The sequence below is a fragment of the Lithobates pipiens genome, unplaced genomic scaffold (assembly GCF_037356315.1).
Source record: "Lithobates pipiens isolate NorthernLeopardFrog02 unplaced genomic scaffold, aLitPip1_a1.2 Scaffold_3, whole genome shotgun sequence".
Lineage (NCBI taxonomy): Eukaryota > Metazoa > Chordata > Amphibia > Anura > Ranidae > Lithobates > Lithobates pipiens.
Genome location: NW_027507790.1, coordinates 81,714,985 through 81,740,422, shown reverse-complemented (window position 1 = coordinate 81,740,422; position 25,438 = coordinate 81,714,985). Strand labels below are relative to the sequence as shown.

The 25,438-nt window shown below is 44.3% G+C and overlaps 1 protein-coding gene across 3 annotated transcripts in view; it reads left to right on the top strand.

Moving 5' to 3' along the window:
- Positions 1 to 5,007: 5,007 nt before the first annotated feature.
- The window catches only part of RILPL1 (Rab interacting lysosomal protein like 1), a 78,479-nt gene continuing 58,048 nt past the window's right edge, over positions 5,008 to 25,438 (top strand). For 2 of the 3 annotated variants that reach the window (XM_077461920.1, XM_077461921.1), the window contains exon 1: positions 5,009 to 5,542. In XM_077461920.1, the coding sequence (XP_077318046.1) occupies positions 5,261 to 5,542 (282 nt within the window). In that variant the 5' untranslated portion in view covers positions 5,009 to 5,260. Of the gene's footprint in view, positions 5,543 to 25,438 lie in introns of all 3 variants that reach the window. The other variant, XM_077461919.1, reaches the window with a different exon arrangement.

The window sequence follows — 25,438 nt, the reverse complement described above, 5'->3', positions numbered from 1 at the left end:
TGACATCCTAGTACAAGAAGTGTGTTACTGGCAGGTTTACCAGGTTAAAATAAAAGGAAAAAAGCCAGGAAAATAAACATTGCAACAATCGCATGTAAGGACTGGTAAGCAGCTTCCGCTTGGGTTTAGATATGTTTTAACAGGAGAGCTACAGTCAGGCCCATAAATATTGGGACATCGACACAATTCTAATCTTTTTGGCTCTATACACCACCACAATGGATTTGAAATGAAACAAACAACTGCAGACTTTCAGTGCAGTGCCTCCCACTTTTTAAGGGATCAAAAGTAATGAAGCAATTGGCTGCTCAGCTGTTCCATGGCCAGGTGTGTGTTATTCCCTCATCCTATTTACAAGGAGCAGATAAAAGGTCCAGAGTTAATTTCAAGTGTGCTATTTGCATTTGGAATCTTTTGCTGTCAACTCTCAATATGAGATCCAAAGAGCTGTCACTGTCAGTGAAGCAAGCCATCATTAGGCTGAAAAAAACAAAACCAACCCATCAGAGAGATGGCAAAAAACATTAGGTGTGGCCAAATCAATTGTTTTGGAACATCCTTAAAAACAGAGAACACACCGGTGAGCTCAGCAACACCAAAAGACCTGTAAGATCACAGAAAACCACTGTGGTGGATGACCAAAGAATTATTTTCCCTGGTGAAGAAAACACCCTTACCAACAGTTGGCCAAATCAAGAACACTCTCCAGGAGGTAGGTGTATATGTGTCAAAGTCAACAATCAAAAGAAGACTGTACCAGAGGATTCACCACAAGATGTAAACCATTGGTGAGCCTCAAAAACCGGAAGGCCTAATTAGAGTTTGCCAAACAATATCTAAAAAAGCCTCCACTGTTCTGGAACAACATCCTATGAACAGATGAGACCAAGATCAACTTGTACCAGAGTGATGGGAAGAGAAGAGTATGGAGAAGGAAAGGAACTGCTCATGATCCAAAGCATACCACCTCATCGTTGAAGCATGGTGGTGGTAGTGTCATGGCATGGGCATGTATGGCTGCCAGTGGAACTGGTTCTCTTGTATTTATTGATGATTTGACTGCTGACAAAAGCCGCAGAATGAATTCTGAAGAAAATGTTTCAGAACTCGTTGGACGGGGCTTCACAGTGCAGATGGACAATGACCCGAAGCATACTGTGAAAGCAAGCAAGAGTTTTTTTTAAGGGAAAGAAGTGGAATGTTATGCAATGGCCAAGTTGATCCTCTGACCTGAATCCCATTGAGCACACCAAACTGAAGGGAAAATGCCCCAAGAACAAGCAGGAACTGAAGACAGTTGCAGTAGAGGCCTGGCAGAGCATTACCAGGGATCAAACCCAGCGTCTGGTGATGTCTATGCGTTCCAGACTTCAGGCTGTAATTGACTGCAAAGGATTTGCAACCAAGTATTAAAAAGTGCAAGTTTGACGGATGATGGTTAGGCCCCTTTCACACTGACGATCCGTTCAGGCCCGCCTGTCAGTTTTTGCAGGCGGACCTGAACGGATGCTCCATAGAGCTCTATGGAGCGTCGGATGTCCGCTGACATCCGACCCGCTCCGATCCGAAAAAGTGTGATGGAGGAAAAAGCTATTTTTCCATCCGTCTGCGGATCGGATTGGGTGACGACGGACACTGTGGTCCGTTGTCATCCGATCTCCCATAGGGGAGAGTGGCGCTGTGACAGGTCTGTCCCTGCGCAGTGTGCAGAGACGGACCTGTCATCTCCCTGCTCAGCGGGGATAGACGGAGTGATCCCCGCTGAGCAAACGGATATCCACGGGGAGGATCAGCACTGATCCGCCCCGTGTGAAAGGACCCTTAATCTGTCCCATTACTTTTGGTCCCTTTAAAAAGTGGGAGGCACATATACAAACTGTTGTAATTCCTACACTGTTCACCTGATTTGGATGTAAATACCCTCAAATTAAAGCTGAAAGTCTGCAGTTGAAGCACATCTTGTTAATTTCATTTCAAATCCATTGTGGTGGTGTATATTGCCAAAAAGATTAGAATTGTGTCGATGTCCCAATATTTATGAACCTGACTGTATGTTTAAAATGTTCTGCCTGGTCTTTCCTGCAGATTTAAAATGGCAAAAAAAAGTCTGAGACTTCCTTTTCCTGTTTTCAAGTGGATTTGTTGTTCTTTTTGAATCAGTCACAACATGAGGATTATGTGTGTGAATAGGTATCCCCTCAATCAACATCTCTCCAAATCCTAGGCTATTCTATTATTGTCCTTTCATACTAGAGTGCACTGTGTCCATGTGACGGTGCTGCATATTTTCCACTCTCATAATGCGCCACTGCCAGCCATTTAAAGTTTTGTCTAGTAAAAAAAAAATGCCTCTGGTCTTATTGGTATTTGAGAATGATAGTTATGTGCATCTAGTAATATTACCCAAGCAATCGTAGTGTACCCTAAGTTCTAATACACTTCCTGTCATAGGGAGACCACACTGCTCCTTTTGATATATACAGCACCATGAGTGGGCACAAAAGGATGGAAGTGTTACCGGCAGGCTCATTAGGCAAAAATAAAGTGAAATATGCCTGAAAAAAGAAAAGTAATGGGGCCACCATATCTAAGGACTAGTACAATTCAATACTTTACATTTTTGTTCTTGGGCTAAAGTATACCTTCACCTGTTCACAAAGTATGAAAATGTGAACTAACACCCTACACCCCCCCCCCCCCCCACCTATGTGAATGATTAGCGTTCACTGTCCACACAGCTGGTGCAGCAGTACAGGAATTTGATCCATTCTTCTTCCTGGATGGATCAGAGAGGTTCTAATCCTAAGGAATGTATGTGAAGAAGACGACAACTTTCAAATCTCCAGTCTGCTGCACCGGCTGTGAAAGATAATCATGCACTAAAGTAAGGCAGACCATAGATGATGCGATTTTTTTTTTTTTTTTTTTTTTAATTTTTTTTTTTCCTGCAACTCCAGCAAAGCTATTGTATTCTCCTGGCAGAAAAGGGGGGGGGGGGGTGTGTTGCTGGGTGTCATCCATGCCGGGAGAACATGGTGAAAATTACTAGTGCTGCAACTGCCCCACACCACTGACCGCTTTTCAGAGCGGTGGCAATGGGCTGCCGCACATATGAATGAGTCCCTAAAGTAAAAAAAAAAATACCAAATTTTGCGCTGACACCAGAACATGACTAGAGGGGAAATCTTTAAATGGAGACACTAGTTCTGGTGACATTCAGGGATTCTCTCACTTTGGAAGGATTTCTTCTCACTTCCTTTCTATGGGACAGAAAGTAAAGGGAAATCTCCCCAAAGGGAAACGGATGGCAAAAATGAAACTGTCCAGGGTTAGAACCGTCCCATAGTGTGTGTGTGTTTGTATATGTGTGTGTGTGTGTGTGTGTGTGTGTGTGTGTGTGTCTGGCCAAAACCAGGATAACAATCTTTTTTTTTTTTGCTTGGAAAAAAAAAAATCACGATTCTCGCAACGTAAAATCTTTCACGTTATACAAAAAAAAAAATGGGCTAACTTTACTGTTTAGTGTTTGTTTTTGTTTTTTTTTGTTTTTTTATTAATTTAAGGTAATTTTTTATTTTTTTTTAAATTGCATTTTGAAAGACCGCTGCGCAAATACAGAGTGACATAAAATATTGCAACAACTACCATTTTATTCTCTAGGGTGTACTAAAAAAATAAAAAAAATAAAAAAAAGTGTGTGTGTATATATGTATGTATATGTTTGGGGGTTCTGAGTAATTTTCTAGCAAAAAAAAAAATAATGATTTTAACTTCAAACCAACAAATGTCAGAAAAAAGCTTAGTGTTTAAGTGGTTAAACTTTTTTCACTTACAGTCTATTCCATTGACAAATTGTTACAATGTTTATACTTAAGTTCAACTGATAAAGAATGTTTTGATTCTTGGCAGACTGCCCAGTTTTTCTCTTCATTTCTCTTGAAGGCTGTGGCTTCAGAAGAGCAGAGAGAATTCTTTGCATAGAAAGAATTGTGAAACACTTCGTCAAGAATCCTTATCGCAATCTTGACTATTAATTGTGCAGCTCTAAAATATATATATATATTTATTAAATATAATAATAAATTGAATATATTGAATATCCAATCGCTGATCAGTTACGTACCTGGTATGTCATCGGTCTTCAAATGGTTGTACCGGGATGACCCCAGTACCATTTTTTTTTTTTTTTTTTTTTTTTTTTTTTTTAGAGCCGGTTGTTGGTTCTCTTGTAATAGCAATCGGAGCGGCTAACTAGCCGCCCGATTGCTTTTACAAGCAGTGAGAGTGAATGCCAAGCCCCCCCCCACTGCCTTCCATGGGTTGCATAGGCTCTCCCATCCCATATGTCACACACCTATTGCTGTCACAAGGATGTTTACATTCCTTATGACAGCAATAAAAGTGATACTTTTTTTTCACATAAAAGGTATGTGCCCCGCCTCCACTGTACTTGTGCGCAAAGGCGAACACTTGTACCAGTCCCGCATTTACCTGGCGTAACATCATCTTTTATATTTTACTTGGTGTACCATCATCTTTTTTTTTTATTTCACAAAAAAAATGGGTTATGTATTATTATTTCTTGTATTTAAAAAGGTGTATTTAAAAAGGTGAAAAAATGCTGCGCACAAAAAAAAAAAATTGCAAAACCCACTAATTTATTTCTAGGGCCTGAGCTTTTAAAACTATATAATGTTTGGGGGTTCTAAGTAATTTTCTAAAACAAAAGGTGCCAGAAAAAGCCTGGTCCTTAAGTGGTTAAATATACTGGTATAAATAAATAAAATTGATAAGCTGGAATATATTAGATTTGTGTTTCTGGGTTTAGACACACTATAATGCTGGGAAAATAACTTTCCGATCACTTACGTAGTAGGTAGTAGAAGCCAACATTCCCCATTCCAAATGCTGGGAAGTTTCCAGGGAGCCATGATAAGCCTGGGCACAAAGTTGAATCAGTGAATGGGTTAATGAAGATGCCAGGCTGGACATGCGCAGTAGCGCCCTCTGGTGTCATGTATCCAGATCGCGTGTTGGTAGGCTTGGAGTTGTCTGGCAGCTCTCCTGCCCTGATTAGAAGGCCAGTGTAGGTTGGAGGGAGCGGTGAGGACGATGTAGTCCGTCATGTTATATGAGATCCCCCACATGATCTGAGCTCTCTCCGCACAAGGAGCTCGCCCTTCCCCCGGCCATCCAGCAGCGGCAGGAGGGAGGAGGTTGCATTGAGGGCAGGAAGGAGGTTGGGAGGAGGGAAGAAGCCATGGAAGAGATCTCAGCCCTGGAGAAGAATGTGGCCGAGCTGACGGTCATGGATGTGTATGACATCGCCTCTGCGGTTGGCCAGGAGTTTGAGAGAGTAATTGATCAGTATGGCTGCGAGGCCATAGGCAGGCTGATGCCCAAAGTGGTGAGGGTGCTGGAGATCCTGGAAGTCCTGGTCAGCAGGAACATCAACCCAGAGATGGAAGAGCTCAGACTGGAGCTGGACAGGCTGAGACTGGAGAGGATGGACAGGATAGAGAAGGAGAAGAAACACCAGAAGGTGAGAAAGGGGGGATCACAACTCTTATCATCACACAACTCCTCATCATCACTCCTGCCAGGATAGAGTCAGACCAGTATTCTGTGGAATGCATGTTGTCACACTATGACGAATGCATGTTGTCACACTATGACATTGTTCTCCTCTCTATAGATCTTCCAGTATCAGATACTGCAAAGTCTGCAATGACATCAGGATGACTTCCTGTCATATACTCCATTCTCCCAACCCCAGTCTGGAACAGGCAACTGTACAGTGCAGGATCATGACAACCTAACATTGTCCTCCCTGGCTGTAGTCAGTACAGGCTGGCTCAGACACTGTAATGTGTAGTACAATGACAACCAAGCATTGTTCTTTCCTGTTGTCATCCAGGGGAAAGTTCAGGCTGACTTGGTCCCCAATGGGTATATAGCAGTGTATGCACCCTTCACCAGATATGCACCAGGTTTGCCAACCTCCAGTAAATTTACTGACAGTTTGTAAAAATCCAGTGAATATATAATATATATATATATATATATATATATATATATATATATATATATATATATATATATATATATATATATATATAATTTTTTTTTTTTTTTTTTTTTTTTTTTTTACAACTGCCACTAAATATAGGGGTAATTTGATGCTGTGTTGACTTAAGTATAAATCAAGCAAATTACTTTGTTATAGGCATTACCAGTGTTTCCCTATCATGTTTATACTGTTCAAATATTCACTTTGTTAGTTTTCAATAGAAGTTCTGTAATTTTCTCAGGTTGCCAGTAAAAAAAAATGCGATCCGCCAATAAATTTTCCATGTTTTGTCAGTAACAAAAAATGCTGCGGGAGGTTGACAACCCTGACATTCACTGTCATTTAAACACATGCACCCAAAGGATTCGCCCACAGCGGAGGAGTCCTGCTGTCCGAATACAATACCACAGTTGGGAGGATTCCTTCATCCTCCTCAAATGTGTGGATGGGGAATCAGTTTAAAAAAGAAGCTCCATGTATGACCAGCTTAACATTGTTCTGACAAGCTGTAATCGTAGAGTTCAGGCTGGGCCAGACACTGTAACGTGTAGTACAATGAATGACACCATGATTTATTGTTCTCCCTAGCTGTAGTCATAGAGGTCATCCTGGCTCAGGTACTGTAAAATTCAGTATAATGACAACCCAACAAATCTAACGTTGTTCTCCCCAACTGTAGTCATAAAGTTCATCCTGGCTCAAATTCTGTAGAGTGCAGGTTAATGGCACCATGACTTCTTTTATACACTAGCATTGATCCCCCTGCTGTAGTTGGGGTTCAGGCTTGCTCAACACCATAGTGTGCAGGTTAATGTCACCGTGACTTCTTCTCGTACACTAACATTGATCCCCCGTGCTTTAGTTTTTGTTTAGGCTGTCTCAAACACTGTAGTGTAATGGCAACCTAACAACAACTAGCATTGTTCTCCCCAGCTGAAGTCATAGAGCTTCAGCTGGCTCAGACACTGTCAAGTGTAGTACAATGATAGCCCCTCATCATACGCTAACATTGTTCTCCCTGGATGTAATTCAGGCTGGCTAAAGCCTAGTACACACAATCAGAGAATCGGACATAAAATACCGCTTTCAAATTGATCGTAGGATAAGCTGATCGTTGGTACACAGCTTTTTAGAGCTGATCACTGCAGTTCATGCAAAATTATCCGAAGGGACAGAAAAAAAAAAAATTTCATACGAAACCAGATAGTGTGTTGTGTGTTTTTTTTATTTTTTTTAATCAGTACAGTATTTGTCTGAAAAAAAAATAAAGTGACCAAGGCCACACATGCTCGGAAATTAAATGCATTACAATACAACACATTACATCACTTCCCAAGTTGTATGAGAATTTCCGTAAGTTTAGTAACCTCTTCATTTTCAATACGAGACTAGCGTGCAAAAAACCCTAAAAAAAAACGGACAATCGTTTGTCCGATACCAAGGGGTATAAGATGAAGCGGTGAATGCGACTTTTACTAGACATGCGATCCATCTTGAATAGGTTGGAAAAAAGATGCAGACTTGATCCATTTTTTATTTTCTGGATCTGGACTAACTCGAAGGTGAACATATGTAAATGGATACACGTCTGTTTACATTTGCCTGCCCTTAGACTTGCATGGAACTTCTGACCACGTGCATTTCACACGTTTGCGGGGAGTCCCTATGTACTTGAATGTGTAGTGTTCGGAGGGCTTGCCTTGTTGGATAAAGTTTGCCACAGGCACGAAGCTTCACACCCACGGCAGGTAAACATCCCTGTTCGCTGCTTATTGCAGCTTGAGGGGGGGCTTTGCTCAAATGCACAATTGAGCCCCCATCTGCAAGTCTAAACGAAGCCCAAGCTTTGTTCTTTCCTGCTGTATTCATAGAGTTCAGGCTGGCTCAGACTCTTTAAAGCGGGATTCCACCCTAAAGTGGAACCTCCGCTGATCGGAACCCCCCCCCCCCCCCCTCCGGTGTCACAATTGACACCTTTCAGGGGGGAGGGGGGTGGAGATACCTGTCAAAGACAGGTATTTTCACCCACTTCCGGGCATAGACTCCCGTGGGAGTCTACGCCATTTCCTGCCCTGCCGCGCTGTCTGCTGGGACACACACGGGTCCCAGTGACAGCGTGGAGATTTCCTATTGCGCGGCGCGGCTCACGCATGCGCAGTAGGGAACCGGGAAGTGAAGCCGATTCGCTTCACTTCCTGATTCCCTCACCTAGAATGGCGGCGGCAGCAGCCGAGGCCTGAGCGGTCGATCGGCCTCGGCTGCCGGCATCGCTGGAACCCGGGACAGGTGAGTGTCCATTTATTAAAAGTCAGCAGCTGTAGTATTTATAGCTGCTGGCTTTTAATATTTTTTTTTTGGCGGAATCCCTCTTTAACATTTAGTACAGTGACACTATGAGTTCTTGGTATACACTAACATTGTTCTCTCTAGCTGTAGTCATCGATTTCTCTCTGGCTCAGATACTGTAAAGTTTATTATACTGACATTGTGGGGTTGATTTACTAAAGGCAAAAACACTGTGTACATTACAACGTGCAACTGCACTTGCAAAGTCTCACTTTGTAAAGAATTTTAATTTTTTTTTCGCTTGCACATGATTGGATGATGATGATCAGCAGATCTTTACCACATTTACTAAGCTCTGGGGAAAAGGAGTGCAACTGCACTTGCATAGTGCACTGTCTATTTTCCTTTAGTAAATCCACCCCATGACTTCTGTGACAGGCTCAGCCTGCTCATCATTACAGAGCCCGCACTTGTTATTGCTTACAATCAGCAGTTTTTCTCAGTTTACAGCACTGAGTAATCCAGCTTGGATTTGTCTCGTACAGTTCAGCTCACATTTGACACTTCATTGTCCTATAAGAAGAACAAAGCTAGTCGTGTCATATTAGGCTGATCATAAAACTAGTGTTGCTCATGTTGGTCACAATGTTTGTAGCAGTCACATGTTGTATGAGATTTGCAAAAAAAAAGCAAAAAAAAAAACAGGCAACCTGGTAAATCAATTTTTCAATCATGAAGCCCTGGTTCACACCAGTGCGACTTGTCATGTGACTTGACAGTTCAAAGTTCACATGACAAGTCTCACCCCATTTTTGGAAATTGAACTGTTCAAATTGCTGACTTTAAAAAAGGTTCATGCACTTTCTGTGCAATTTCAGTGTGACTTGCATTCACATCTATTACATGAAGTCACACTGAGATTCGGCGTTGAAGTCGTGCTGAAGTAGCGTGATTTCAAGGCTGCACTGGTGTGGACCAGGGCTAACTGCGGTATATCCAATAGGACATGAAAAAGCGGTTGGGAGGGGAGAAGCAGAGACTATAGGCAGCCTCTGCTGACCGGAATCCTCAATCTGTGCATATGTGGGTATGCCACTGACCTTAGCTGTGGCCCGGATGTGACTCACGAGCTGCAGTTTGGAAACCCCTGGTTTAGAGGGCGATAGATGTTTTTGTGGGATTGGGGTGGTGATACACAGCTTGAGGCCCCATTCACATCCAGCAGTTTGGGTTCTTGGGCAGAATTGCTGCCATTCTGACCACGATCCCAAATTGCACTGCAATACTGCCAAAATGTCCCAAGCTTGTTTAGGTGCCATTCATTCTTAATGGCACCTAAACATGAAGTAGTTTTGCTGCGATAAATTGTGGCAAACCACATCACACAAAGCTGGTCACCAAAAAAGGAACAGGACCCTTTTTTTTTTTTTTTGCAACAGGCGTTGTGCAATGCGGTTTGCAGTGTGATTTATCGCAGCAAAGCTGCACCGCGTTTAGGTGTCATTAAAAATGAAGGGCGCCCAAACACGTGGTGCGTTTTGCCACTATTGCAGTGCGAATTTGGCTCGCGAGTGGAATGGTGGCAGCAATTATGGATTGGGATGGCCCGGGATCCCAAAATGCCGGACAAGAACAGCCCCTTTCAAGTGTTTTTCCAGCCCAAAAAAAATGTTCCTATCCAGGGAGCATGCAGTTTTGGCCCCGCCATTTTAACTAAGGGAAACTGATAGTGGAGCCTTCAGGCTTCACAGTCGGTTTCCTACTGCGCATGCGTGAGTCGCGCGGCACCTTCTGAATGGCCCTGTCGTCTTCTGGGACACACACAGGTCCCAGAAGGCATCGGGGGAGAATGAGGAAATGATGCCCTGGGCCTAGGATGGAAGTACATTATGTACTTTAGAAAAGGCAAGCAAGAAGAAGAAAAAAAAATAGTTATCCAAAAAGGAAGGGTGGTTTTCTTTAAGACAAAGTTGTAAAAGTGGGTGGAACACCGCTTTAAGTGATTTTAAAGTTTCCGATAAATTATTATTATTATTATTTTTTTTTAAATAACAAGCATGTCATACATACAGTGGGGCAAAAAAGTATTTAGTCAGCCACCAATTGTGCAAGTTCTCCCACTTTATAAAGATGAGAGGCCTGTAATTGTCATCATAGGTATAACTCAACTATGAGAGACAAAATGTGGAAACAAAGCCAGACAATCTCATTATCTGATTATTATTTTTTTTAAAGAATTTATTTGCAAATAATTATGGTGGAAAATTTAAGTATTTGGTTACCTACAAACAAGCAAGATTTCTGGCTCTCACAGACCTGTATCTTCTTCTCCTCCACTCATTACCTGTACTAATGGCACCTGTTTGAACTTGTTATCAGTATAAAAGACACCTGTCCACAACCTCAAACAGTCACACTCCAAACTCCACTATGGTGAAGATCAAAGAGCTGTCGAAGGACACCAGAAACAAAATTGTAGACCTGCACCAGGCTGGGAAGCCTGAATCTGCAATAGGCAATCCTGAAAGCGGTGCTTGGTTTTTGGGGTCCCGTAAGCAGCTAGGCTCCCAAAAAGTCTCACACGTGTGATATCCCCGTACTCCGGAGAAGCAACAGAATGTATTTTGGGGTGTAATTTCACATATGCCCATGGCATGTTTGAGCAATACAGTGGGCAAAAAAGTAGTTTAGTCAGCCACCAATTGTGCAAGTTCTCCCACTTAAAAAGATGAGGCCTGTTATTGTCATCATAGGTATACCTCAACTATGAGAGATAAAATGTGGAAACAAATCCAGACAATCGCCAAGATCGGTAAGATAAAATGCTTTCCCAATTTCCCAATGGCGCTGTTTACATCCAGCGAAATCTAATGCCGCGTACACATGATCGGAATTCCGGACAGAAAAAGACAGATAAGAGCTTTTCATCGGAAAATGTGACCGTGTGTATGCTCCATTGGAATTTAGCTGTCCGAATTTCCGCCAGCCAAAAATTGATAGCATGTTCTCAATTTTCCCGACGGAAAAACTTTCGGTAATTCCGATCGTGTGTATGCAATTCCGACATGCCAAAAATCACGCATGCTCAGATTCAACTACGAGACAGAAGCTATTGGCTACTGAACTTCCTTTTTCTAGTCGCGTCGTACGTGTTGTACGTCACCGCGTTATAAACAATCGCAATTTGGTGTGACCGTGTGTAGGCAAGACAGCTTGAGACAAATTCAGTCGGGAAAATCATCAGAGCTTTTTCGACGAGAATTCCAATCGTGTATACGCAGCATAAGTCATGAAATGCTCGTAGCTTCTTGTTTCTTAGGCCATAGAGATGATTGGAGCCATTCTGGTCTCTGATCAGCTCTATGGTCATCTGGCGGAAACACCGGCTACATTCTCATGTTCCCTGTTGGGACAGAAGAGCCAGAGAAAACCATGGAAGACGGTGGGGGGGGGGGTAAGAGACGTTCCCTCCCACTGCTTGTAAAAGCAGTCTAGAGGATCATTAGCTGCTAGGATTGCTTTTACATGAAAGCCGTCCGCTGGCTGAAAAGAATTATACTAAGATGATACCTAAACCCGCAGACATCATTCTGGTATAACCGCTCAAAGTTCAGCAACATACCAGTGCCTTGCTGGTCTTTGTTGGGCATGTATTGTAATCCTTCTTTTTTTTTTTTTTTGTTCATGCAGTCTGTGGGCTGAAAAAAAAAAAAAAAAAGATATTAATCAGTGGGTATGCCCACCATTAGAATACCTCCCTTCATCCACCCACTTCTAATGATGGGCATACATGCACTATTTATATATGCCGAAGCATGGGGCATCCGCCCCAAAATGAAGGAGCAAATCACTCCTCCTCCCCTGCTGCCTCCATGCTTCGGCATATATGCATATTTTTTTTTTTTTAAACTGTGGTGGTGAAATCGCCTCCGACAGCGCTGGAGTCATGGCTTTATGTAACGCTGTTGCTGTCAAGATAAATAAATCCGTCCTGCAGCCGAATGGCTTACCTGCTAAGCAAATGATGGTTAACATTAAAACAAAGTAACATTACAGTATAACAGTAAAACTTGCCATACCTGCAAAGCAAATACAAAAAAATAGTAAAAAATAAAACTTTTTTTAACGCAACCTGGGCCTAAAATTTATATATGCAGAAGCATGGGGGCATCCTCCCACAAAAGTTAGGAGCAAATCGCTCCTCCACCCCTGCTGCCCCCATGCTTCGGCGTATATGCTCTTCTTCCTTTTTTTTATTTTTTTTTTTTTAACTGGTGAAATCACCTCTGACAGAGCTGGAGTCATGGCTTTATGTATCATGGGAGCAAACGCTGTTGCTATCAAGATAAATAAATCTGTGCTGCAGCTGAATGGTGTACCTGAAAACAAAAAATGGTTAACAATAAAACATTGCAGAATAGAATACAGTAAAAAAGAGCAGAACAATAGAGCAAGAGAGAACAATAAAAAGACAACTCTTTTTGTTTTGTTTTTTTATTTTATATATTTTTTGTGTTTACTTTTTACACTTCTTTTTTTTTTTTTTTTTGTAACTGTAATGGTTCCAGTGTTTTGGGTCTCTCAAAATGTGATGGCATCTTGGGAGACCCTGTGAAAGTGTGCCTAGACTGTGCAATGCTGTACCCTACGCTAATACTTAACTAGTGCATGGTAGCTTTCTAAACATTCAGCAATGCAAAGACCAGGATTGTCATGACAGCGGGGACAATAACGGGTGTCACGCCTATATCCGCGCTTTCTGCAGACACATTTTCTTTGGGGGGCTCGTTGGGTAGGGGGTGCGCAGGAGGACATAAGGAAAATGCCTCTCATGCAGCCACCTTACTGCATTTGGTTGGGGATGGTGAGGTGGAGCACCATCTGGATACAGAAGGGCTCTCACGATCTCTTCCTGGAATTTAAGGAAGGATCCAGTCCACCCTGAAGCTCTGTATAGCACATGAGCGTTCAGCAAAGCCAATTGAAATAAACAGACACTTTTTTGTACCAGCGTCTGGCCTTACGGGCAACTTGGTATGGCGCCAACAACTGGTCGTTGATGTCCACCCCTCCCATATTTTGGTTATATTCGTGGACACAAAGGTGTTTCTCCACAACACCAGTCACCGTAGTAATTTGCACCGTCGTGTCTGCATGAAGGAAGGTAAGAACGAAAGCATTCTTATTATCCCTCCACTTCATAGCGCGCAATTTTATTACACTGCAAGCAGGCTCTCTCCCCCAGCCTTAGACGGGAATCTACAAGCCGCTGGGGAAAGCCCCAGCGATTAGGTCGCACAAGTGCGACATGCTCCAATTTGTTCAAACAAGTGACTAAACGGTGGCACGCTCGTGTAATAATTGTCCATGTACAAGTGGTACCCCTTTCCGAATAAGGGTGACACCAAGTCCCACACAATCTTGCCAGTGCTTCCTATGTAGTCAGGGCAGTTTGTCGGCTCTACGTGACTATCTTTGCCCTCGTAAACCATAAAACTAAATGTATAGCCTGTGGCCCTGTCACAGAGCTTATACATATTGACCCCATATCTGGCACGCTTGCTGGGAAGGTACTGTTTGAATGACAAGCGGCCAGAAAACTTAATCGAGGACTCATCAACGCAGACAATTTTATGGGGAGTAAACAAGTCTGCAAAACGTTGGTTGAAGTGGTTTACGAGGGGCTGAGTTTTGTAGAGCCGATCGTATTCATGGTCTCCATGAGGACGACAGAATTCATTGTCCTTGAAGTGCATGAACCGCAAAATCTGCTCGTATCTTGCCCTGGTCATGGAACAGGGGCATATGGCACATTATTTCAGTGGACCAATATCACTGCAACATGCTCATTTTAACTATGCCCATGTCGAGGGAAAGACCCAGAAAGATCTTAACTTCAGAGACAGTAATTGGTCTCCAATCTCTGGCAAGGGAGGACTGGAGATTAGCGGCGATGTATTGACCAGAGTACTTATTGATTTGGTCCACAATAGATCTATAGAGATCTTTGGTGAAAAACGGCAAATAAAAATCAAGTGACGTAAAATCAGCTGTTTCCACTTGAATGCCAGGTTGGCCAGTGAATGGGGTAAGTATGGGTGCTGCAGAAGTGGTGGGTTCCCAATTAGTATTGGAGAATGCAGCAGGAAGGGCACTATGGGCATGACAAGCCTGTCTTTGTGTTCTTGGTGGCAGCGGGACACTACTTGTGCTTGCCACCTCGCCAGCTTAAACTGCACTTATGGGACTCGCCACGTCACCACGTGATACTGCAGTGCTGGATGTACGACCAGGGTGTACTAGGCTGCTGGTGCTTGCCAGTTCACCAGAAGGAATTGCGGCGCTAATGCTTCTCTGCTCCATACGAGGGACCTGCGGTTCTTGCACCTCAACAACAGAAGAAGATGATCGGGGTCTAGTACGCCTGACCTTGGCAGGGACCACAACGCCGTCGTCAGAGCTATCTGTCATGGAGCCGCTGTCGTATACAGGATCATATTTTGAGCCTGAATCTGACAGATGAGTGACTTCCTCTTCACTATCTGTCATGCTCAAACGTGTAGGCCGCTTCACTAGTGTACATTCGATTTGCCATTTTGGGCTCTAAATTTAGTGGTACACTAGTGAGACTCACAGGTAAAAAAGCTCTTAGACTGTCAGCGACTGTATGAAAACGCTGCCAAAAAAACTGTTGGCGATCGCAGGGATCAGGCCTGACTCTGAGAACATTGCAGTTATGTGTGTTTAGTGTTTTGTAAGTGACAGTGATTGATCGATCAATACTGCACTTGGGTGGGCTGGGCTGATCCCGTTAACACTGCGTTTTTTTTATTAGGTAATAAACGGCAGGTGCCCTGACACTATAAAAAAAGAACAACCTAACCAGCGTCACCCGTAACAGTGATCACTGGGGAAAGGGTTAACTAGGGGGCAATCAGGGGGTTAAAACCTTTATTAGGTAGTATATGGGGGTACCTGACGGCGAACCTAAATACCTACTTGCCTAACTAGCGTCACCTGTGACACTAATGCAGAGATCAGAAATTGGGTCCGATTGGGCCTCCTGCCTGTGGGCAGGCATGGACGTACAGGTGCGCCAATATGCCTGCCCGTGCCATTCTGCTGACGTACATCGTCGTGCGGCGGTCGGCAACTGGTTAAAGCTTAAAGGGGGAGAGTTTATTCTCCTTTCATTATTCTATTAGTCAAAGGAGAATCAACTCTACCCCTTTAAGCTTTAAAGTCCCCTTTAAGTCTGGACAGTGCTGGTCCTGTGCTAATCATATGGACCCTCCCTAAAAAAAATTAATAAAAAAATAATCCCTCGCAATAGACACCAAACTGAGCATGTGCTGAGTGCCCCTAAGGCTCTGTACTATCAGGAGATGGATTGGGGACAGTGGGAGAAGGGAAGGATCAAACAGTCCGCTTACACAATGAGAAGGATTAACCCCTTAGGTAACACATTGAGTATAATAAGCGGGCTTTACTGCATATACAGACTGATTTTACTGCGTTGGGTTTAGTAACACTTTAACATTGTCAGATTCAGGAAGAGAATTGCAGCTCTTGCCTCATTTGAGGATGGACAAATATTAAATGTTTTTGAACATAAGCTTGAGTGTGGCCACCCTGTCTTTCTTCTCAGTTTTTTAGTTTAGAAAAAATGGGGAAGGATTGGGACTCCTGTCAGGTTATACTGTTATCGGAGGTTCTTTTTGGAGAGATTCCTTCACTTCCTGTCTGGTAAAAAGGTTGTGTCTTCGAACAGGAAGTGAAGGAAAATCTCTAATATTGGAACACGGAAGTAAAAATGTTTGGATATAGATACTTTTTAAACTGGTCCCTCCAGTGTATAAAAGAAGTCAATTGATGATGTAGTCCTTAAGTGTCCACTTTCCACACTTTCTGGGAAGACATACCCACTCACAGCCTTCTGGGTGCAGAGCATAATGGGAAAGTAATGCAAAGCTACTTTTTTAGATGGGGTGGGGGGCGAGAAAAGTGTAGCTATGTATTGCATAGTAACAGCTACCTCACCCACACAAGTAGTAGTATTGCTTTTACATCATCAGTTCTATCAATCCAGTGATCTTTTGATCAAAAATTCAGAAGGCAGCATTCTTCAGCAAATAGAACACCCAGATTTAGTTGTCGCCTGCCACGTTTCTATATATATTTAAAAAAAAAGCTGAAGTTCCTCCTCAATTTGTAATCAATACATTATTTGGCTAAATGGTGTTTATCTTTTTATATTGGGCAGCACAGTGGATCAGTGGGTGATCACTCATACCTTGTAGCATTGGGGCTCTCGGTTCAAATTCCATCCGGCACCCTGTCTGGAGTTTCCATGTTCTTTCTGGGTTTCCTCCTACATTCGAAAGAAATGCTTGTAGGTTCTTTGGCTCCTGTCTAAATGATCCCATGTATGTGCGTAGTAATTGAACTATGCACATGTGTATTGAGGCCTCAAACCTAAGCAATTGGGGAGGTTTAAAGTGATTGTAAAGTCTTTTGTATTTATTTTCATAAAAAAAATAAAAAGTTCTGTGTACCTGCTCTGTTGCAGTGGATTTGCACAGAGCAGCCTGGATCCTCCTCTTCTCGGGTCCCTCTTCGGTGTTCCTGGCCCCTCCCTCCTGTTCAGTGCCCCCACAGCAAGAAGATTGCTATGGGGGCACCCGAGCCACAGCTCCCTGTGTCCATTTGGACACAGAGCTTGTGGCCCAACCCAGCCCTGCCCCCTCTGTCTCCTGATAGGCAGGCTGGCTGGCTGACTTTGACAGCAGCGGGAGCCAATGGCCCAGCTGCTGTGTCTCAGCCAATCAGGAGGGAGAGTCTCGGACGACCGAGACACTTGTGGACGTCGCTGGACATAGATGTATGACGCCAAAAACAGCTGCTTTAAAAAAGTCCAAGCACACATAGGCTGTTTTCAGCAGTTTTTGGCTTTAAAAAAACCCAAAACTAGTGGATTCTGAGAGGAGTTTTCAGCTGTAAAAACACTCTGTCGAAAAACGCTGATCAATACCGATAAACGCTCAAACGTGGCTCACCAGCGTTTTTTTGAAGTTTTGAATCCATTTGAAAAAACAAAACAAAAAAAACACGGAAAAACACCATTGCAAAAAACGTTAAAAAACTCACTGCAAAGCTACTGGCGTTTTTTATAACATTATTTTAACGTCCAGTGTGCATGAAGCCTCAAGTGGAAATAAACCCAAAAGCAAACATTTATTATATTGCAGCTTACCAATTCTTAGATACGATAGTTGCATTCATTATCTTTTTGTTAGGCTTTCTTTCCATTAATTTTCACCTGGTGATCTGGCCAATAAGTTTCTTCTTCCTCTTCCTCTTCCTCTTCCTCCTCCTCCTCTTCCTCTTCCTCTTCTTCCTCCTCCTCCTCTTCCTCTTCCTCTTCTTCCTCCTCTTCCTCTTCCTCTTCCTCCTCTTCCTCCTCTTCTTCTTCCTCTTCTTCCTCTTCCTCTTCCTCTTCTTCCTCCTCCTCTTCTCATGACATAATCGTTAAAGAATCCCCCCCACCTCACGATCTAAGGCTCGGTTCACACAGGGGCGACTCGGATCCGACTTCAGGTCGCCCCTAGTCGCCTTAAGTTGCGCTACATGTAAAAATCAATGTAAGTGAATGAGAGCCGTCTTAATGCACACTACTGAAGTCGCTTCGACTTCAGAAAAGGTTCCCGTACTACTTCAAACCGACTTGTAGGCGACTGGTACCCATTGATTTCAATGGAAGTCGCCTCCAAGTCGGATTTCCATCTATACGGAGGCGACTCTCACAGAATTATCAGCTCTCAAGAGGGAACTCCACGCCAAATTTATAAAAAAAAATTGGTGTGGGTTCCCCCTCCGAGAGCATACTAGGCCCTTAGGTCTGGTATGGATTTTAAGGGGAACCCCCTACACCAGAAAAATGGCGTAGGGGGGCCGCGGGGCCTCCCACCCCAAAGCACATTGTCCCCATGTTGATGAGGACAAGGGCCTCTTCCCGACAACCCTGGCCGTTGGTTGTCGGGGTCTGCGGACGGTGGGCTTATCGGAATCCGGGAGCCCCCTTTTAATAAGGGGGCCCCCGGATCCCGGCCCCCCACCTTATGTGAATGAGTATGGGGTACAATGTACCCCTACCCATTCACCTGTGGAAAAAAATGTAAACGCAACACACAAGGGTTAAAATAGTTTATTGCACAGGTCCGGGGGTCTTCTGGGGTCTTCTCGCCGGACTCCTCCGCTATCTTCTGCTAGCTCTTTTACTAGCGGAGGAGCTCGGCTTTCTTCTTCACCGCCGCCCTCTTCTTCCGACTTCGTGGGTCTTGTCCCCTCTTTGGTTCTTCTTGCCGGGCCACCGCGCCTTCTTCTAGCTCTTTTACAAGCGGTGGCCCGGTCTTCTGTCGCCGTCTTCTCTTCTTCTCTTCAGGAGCTGTTGCCTTGCCGCTGTCTCTGCTCACAATGACAGGGACGCGGCGTGCGGCAACTTATATAGGGACATCACCGGATGATGTCCCCGCCCATTATGATGTCACAGTCCCCGAAGTCGGAAGAAGAGGGCGGCGGCGAAGAAGAAAGCCAGGCTCCTCCGCTAGTAAAAGAGCTAGCAGAAGATAGTCTGGCGAGAAGACCCCCGGAGCTGGGCAATAAACTATTTTAACCCTTGTGTGTTGTGTTTTTTTATTTTATTTTTTTACATTTTTTTCCACAGGTGATTGGGTAGGGGTACATTGTTGAGGGCATGCGGCCTGGTACGGCTCAGGAGGGGGGGGGGGGCGCTCACTCGTCCCCACCTCCTTTCCTGGCCGGCCGGGTAGCATGCTCAGATAAGGGTCTGGTATGGATCTGGGGGGAACACCCACACCATTTTTTTCACCGTAGGGGGTTCCCCTTAAAATCCATACCAGACCTAAGGGCCTGGTATACTCTCGGAGGGGGAACCCATGCTATTTTTTTTTGTTTTTTTTTTTTTAATTTTGGCGTGGAGTTCCCCCTTGAGAGCTCATTCTCTGATTGGCCACGGCAAAAGTCGCCTGGTCTGGGACGACTTAAAGTCGTGTTCAAGTCGTGTCCAAGTTGCCTCCAAAAGTCGTGTTGAAAGTCGTGTTGCCCCTGTGTGAACCGAGCCTAAGCTGTCTAAAAAATAAAAACAGGCAGCCTGCCAAGTTTCCCACAACATCGCTTAAGGCTCGTACACACTATAAGAAAATTTGACAAACGTTTTCGCCCAAAGAATTTTTGTGTAGTATGTGTACACAACGTTCGACAGCTGATTTCGAATTTTCGTACGAAAATTCCCGAAGGGATGAACTGCAAAAAAATGTTTTCGTATGGGAACAGATGAACAATTTTCGTACAAGAAAAATCAGAAAGACTGCGCATGGTCAGAAACGATAAACAAAAAAAAAAGCCTTTGGCCCCTTTCACATGTGCGGACCGTTCGTCCGTTTTTCTCTACATCCGTTTTCGGATGCATGTCAATGGCATTGCGGACGTTTGCGGACGACCATCCGCAAACGACCGTTTTACGTCCGGTCCGTTCAGCTCCATTTTTCCGAACGGAAGAATATCCTTTTTTCTCGTCCGTCCAAAAAACGGAACGGACGTAAAGCGGTCGTTTGCGGACGATCCGTTCCGCGGACATCCGTTTTTGAGCAAAAAATATATATTAATGTACAGGTGACCTCTGACCCAGGTAGTGGTCAGTCACATGTACAACCACATCCTGCTAGTGGAGAGAGTGGAGAGAGGAGAGGAGAGTGTATAGAAAGAAAGCTGCCTGAATCTGTGTGTTTTAAAGAGACGTGTCAAGAGAGAGGAGACCTGCCAGGAGATTGGAGACCTGCCAAGAGAGAGAGAGAGGAGAGCAGCCTGGAGAGAAGAGAAAAAATGGCCAGAGATGTCTCACATGAAAGGCTTATTCAGCTCGTGCATGCCAGGCCTGGCTTATGGGACAAAACATGTGCTGAATACAGTGACCGCCATATCACCAGCATGAAATGGGAGGAAATTTTTGAAGAGGTCACACCGAACTGGATGTCGTTTAGTAATAAGCAACGTCGGATACGTGGTAAGCAGTTTGTGGCTTGGCATAGTTAAACACATGGCATTTCATGGCATGGCATGTCACGTGGTCACGTGGCCATATGGCATGTCACGTGGCCATGTGGCATGTCACGTGGTCACGTGGCCATGTGGCATGTCACGTGGCCATGTGGCAGGTCACGTTGTCACGTGGCCATGGGGCATGTCACGTGGCCATGTGGCATGTCACGTAATCACGTGGCATGTCACGTGGCCATGTGGCATGTCACGTGGCCATGTGGCATGTCACGTTGTCACGTGGCCATGTGGCCATGGGGCATGGCACGTGGCCATGTGGCATGTCACGTAATCACGTGGCATGTCACGTGGCCATGTGGCATGTCACGTTGTCACGTGGCCATGTGGCATGTCACGTGGCCATGTGGCATGTCACGTTGTCACGTGGCCATGTGGCATGTCACGTGGCCATGTGGCATGTCACGTTGTCACGTGGCCATGTGGCATGTCACGTGGCCATGTGGCATGTCACGTTGTCACGTGGCCATGTGGCATGTCACGTGGCCATGTGGCATGTCAGGTGGTCACGTGGCCATGTGGCATGTCAGGTGGCCATGTGGCATGTCAGGTGGTCATGTGGCATGTCACGTGGTCACGTGGCATGTCACGTGGTCACGTGGCATGTCACGTGGCATGTCACGTGGCATGTCACGTGGCCACGTGGCATTTCATGTGGCATGTCACGTGGCATTTCATGTGGCATTTCATGTGGCATGTCACGTGGCATTTCATTTGGCATGTCACGTGGCCACATGATCACGAGGCAACGTGGCCTCAAATTATATGTAATTGTCATGTTGGAGTTCTATCAGTTCATTGTGTCTACTGTTTCTATACAGGTGATAAAATCATCACACGGTGGAGATCCCTTAGAGACCGCTACAGACGGGAGCTAAAGGAGGAGGCAAGTGAAAGCCGGAGCGGCGCAGGACCATCAACAAAAAAAAAAAAGCCCCTTTTTTGATTCACTGGACTTCTTGAGAAGTGTTATGAACTTAAGAAAGTAAGTAAATACATTATTTCTCCCCTATATTAAATTATTTGGCCGAGTAAAAAAAATGATATACTCCAAAGAGGAAGTACAAAAGTAAAGAAAAGTACAAGCATGCTAGCTCATTATGAATTACTTACCTGTGATGGTAGCCCCCGCTGTGGTCCCCGTTCCCCTCCTCCGTTGCCGCCATCACTCCCTGAGTGACTTCTGCGTATCATGGCTTCGGTACTGTGACTGGCCCTAGCCACAATGACGTCATGCACGTGGGATCCACCAGTCATGGCACAAGCGTCTTCAGAAACGGCACGCTTAGGCGCCGTTGTCTACGGGTTTTCTGCTAATATCTCCAAACCGTGTAGGTTTAGTGGATATTTCTTGCACCTACCTATATGTATAAGTGGTCCACTTTAATGACACTCATGGATCCATGTATTGTAATAACTCTACTGTACTCACCTGTAATCCATCTATTAACAAATATTTTACAGTACCACCAGCAACATTTCTGATACAGAAGAGGAGGGAGGTGCAGTGGATACCCAGCCTGCGGCAGAGGAAGACATTGGAGTTGGTGGTAGGGAGCAAGCTCCTGAGGAAATGCCATCTTCACAATCTACAGCCACGCTTGAAAGACGTGTGCCACAACGTGTGCCTGTAAGTATCCTATATAAAATGTCCCATTTTGAAATGTTGATAGAATAAAATGTACTAATAAATGTTCCAACCCTCAGATTCGTTCTGTTACTACTGCTTCCAGAAGCAAACGACACGGACAGCATAGGCCTGACATGGATGGAGCTATGCTGTCCTTTATGCAAGAGATGACGGCAATGAGACGGGCGGATAGCAACGATCCTTTTGCAGACCCCAATAATGAAGATGCAAGCTTTGTGAAGAACCTATATCACCACCTTTCAAAGGTTCCGACTGCACGCAAAATGGAAGTTCACATGGCCATCTTCAATTTCACTGGTGTGTGCGTAAGGGCTGCACTATCTGGAGATCCCATGCCACCAGTTATTACCCATCCCCAACGTCCATATGGTGAGCAAGCTCCGCAGCATCCTTATCCCCATCCATATCACCACCCAGGCATTATTCCCCATCACCAACGTGCTCCAGCCCCCACTGCCCAAAATTTTGCAACCCCACCTCAAGTGGCACCCTCCAGTTCCCCGGCCACTTCTTACCTTAGTTCTCCCCAGTCATCCAATCCCTATCCCACTTCCCACAGTCCTTATTACCAAGACCTTTAAAAAAAAAACATTTTATGTTGCCTCCCCCATTCTAGTTGGCCACCCAGTTTGCACTGCAGCAATTTTTTTTTTTTTTGGGTTATATATATTTTTGTAAATATGGTTGTCGATTTTAATTTTTTTTTGCGTTTCTATGTTGTCGTCACTGACATTATTAAACATAATGGACTGCATGGAATAATTTATTGTGTTTATTGTACTCTATATAACAAAAAAACAACTGATACAAAAGAATGTGATGGTCATAGGGTCAATGGTTATTGATCTTGGCACTAGGAGAATGAAAACTACAAGCTTTATACACTGATAGCAGTTACAAGACTGCTATACTGCTAACATGAAAATGCATTATTTCTTAAAACTATTGCATTTCCAGTTTATGTGGGAAAACAAATACAATGCAGGGTACCAAAAGGGGGTCAAACATGTACTAACAAAGGTATACCCAATAAAGTGCCTGGTGAGTGTTTTTACACATGTTGATACTGCCACGGAACCTCTCCCTCTGGGGACATGAAATAGTTTGCAAACGTATCACGCATGGTAACAACTGAATTGTTGGGTCGCAGTCCAGTAAACCGTACAGAAGGTAAATCGATCTCGTCCTCTTCCTCAACAGTAATTCCTTCTTTTTCACGTATAATGTTATGGAGGACACAACATGCTTGTATAGCTAGTTCGGCATTCTTCAGGCTCAGTTGAATTGTTGTATGGAATATGCGCCACTTGCTGGTCAAAATGCCAAAGGTACATTCAATAAGTCGCCTTGCGCGACTCAACCGATAGTTACAAATTTTTTTGGGGGGAGTTAGATTGTGCCTGGCATAAGGCCTTAGGAGATTCATAGAAAGTGCAAATGCCTCATCAGCTACAAGTACATGTGGCATATCTGGCCCCACAGTTCCTGGAAGAGGTTTGTCTGATGGCAAATGGAAGTGGCCCTCAAGTAGTCTTCTCCCTATTTTCGATGATGTAAACACTCTTGAGTCTGCAGTACATCCATACGCCCCAATATCTACAGCTACAAACTTATAATTACTGTCACAGATTGCCATAAGCACAAGGGAGAAGTATTTCTTATAGTTAAAATATTGTGAGCCAGATCCAGGTGGCATCTGAATTCGGATGTGTTTCCCATCCAGGGCTCCAACACAATTAGGGAATTGGGTCTTATTCCAAAACCCATTTGCAATTTCTTGCCACATAGATGTATCTGGAACAGGCATTGCAGTACCCCGAAGCTCCTCCCATATTGCTTGACAGGTGTCGTGCACAATTCCAGAAATTGTAGAGATTCCCAACAAAAAGTAGTGGTTTAGGGACGTATAGGATACTCCAGATGCCAGAAACCTGGGAAGAGTAGAACAAATAATAAAAGGAACCCTACATTATGCTGGACATAAGCAGAAAGCCTGGCTGGCTTACCTCAGGGTAAGTAGAAGTCGCTCCTCAGGAGGCACACAACGTCTCATATCCGTGTTCATCCTTTCCAAACGGGGTTGCAACTTTTCTAATAAAAATTCAAACGTTGGTAGAGACATTCGCGTAAAATTCAAAAATTTTTGCGGGAACTGTCGCAGATCTGCATAGTGCAGAGCAAAAAACCCTTCAGTGGGCCTCTTCAGCAGCATGGGATGTGTCCAGTACCTGCGTCTTATTGCAGATTTGTTCCTGCTCATGCGTTTCTGTCTCCTCAAATAAGATAGCATGACAAATAATGTCACATGCTCAAAAAATCTGTCCAAATCCATTGCTAAATAAGCACATACACTACAGCAAGGAATCAGGAAGCACAAAGCCAGCTGAAACCACAAAGCAGCATGGGAAGCACAATGCATGCTGGGGAAAACAAGGAATCATGGGAAAATCCACATAATTCATGAAAAAATGATTGCATACGGTTCTAAAAAAGTGGACAAAAACGGATGAAAAACTGACAAAAACGGATGAAAAACTGACAAAAACTGATGAAAAACTGACAAAAACTGATGAAAAACTGACATAAACGGATGAAAAACGGACATAAACGGATAAAAACTGACAAAAACTGATGAAAAACTGACAAAAAATGGATGAAGAAGGACATAAACTGATGAAAAACGGATGAAAAACTGAAATGAAAAGGATGAAAACTGACAACAACTGATGATAAAAAACGTGACTGAACTGATCTAATGTACGGTCAGCATGTGTGAAAGGGGCCTTTGTCGTACGAGAATTTTCATACAAATTTTCTTTAGGCCCCTTTCACACTGACGATCCGTTCAGGCCCGCCTGTCAGTTTTTCAGGCGGACCTGAACGGGTGCTCCATAGAGCTCTATGGAGCGTCGGATGTCAGCGGTGACATGTCCGCTGACATCCGACCCGCTCCGATCCGAAAAAGTGTGACGGAGGAAAAAGCTATTTTTCCATCCGTCATCGGATCGGGTGACGACGGGCACTGCGGTCCGTCATCATCCGATCTCCCATAGGGGAGAGCGGCGCTGTGACAGGTCCGTCCCTGCGCAGTGTGCAGAGACGGAGCTGTCATCTCCCTGCTCAGCGGGGATCGGCGGAGTGATCCCCACTGAGCAAACGGACATCCACGGGGCGGATCAGAACTGATCCGCCCCGTGTGAAAGGACCCTTAATCGGTTCCGATTTGTTGTGAAACAACCAGGAAAATCTGATGATCATTCGCCCGATTTTGTTATAGTGTGTACCCCACTTTAGAGTAG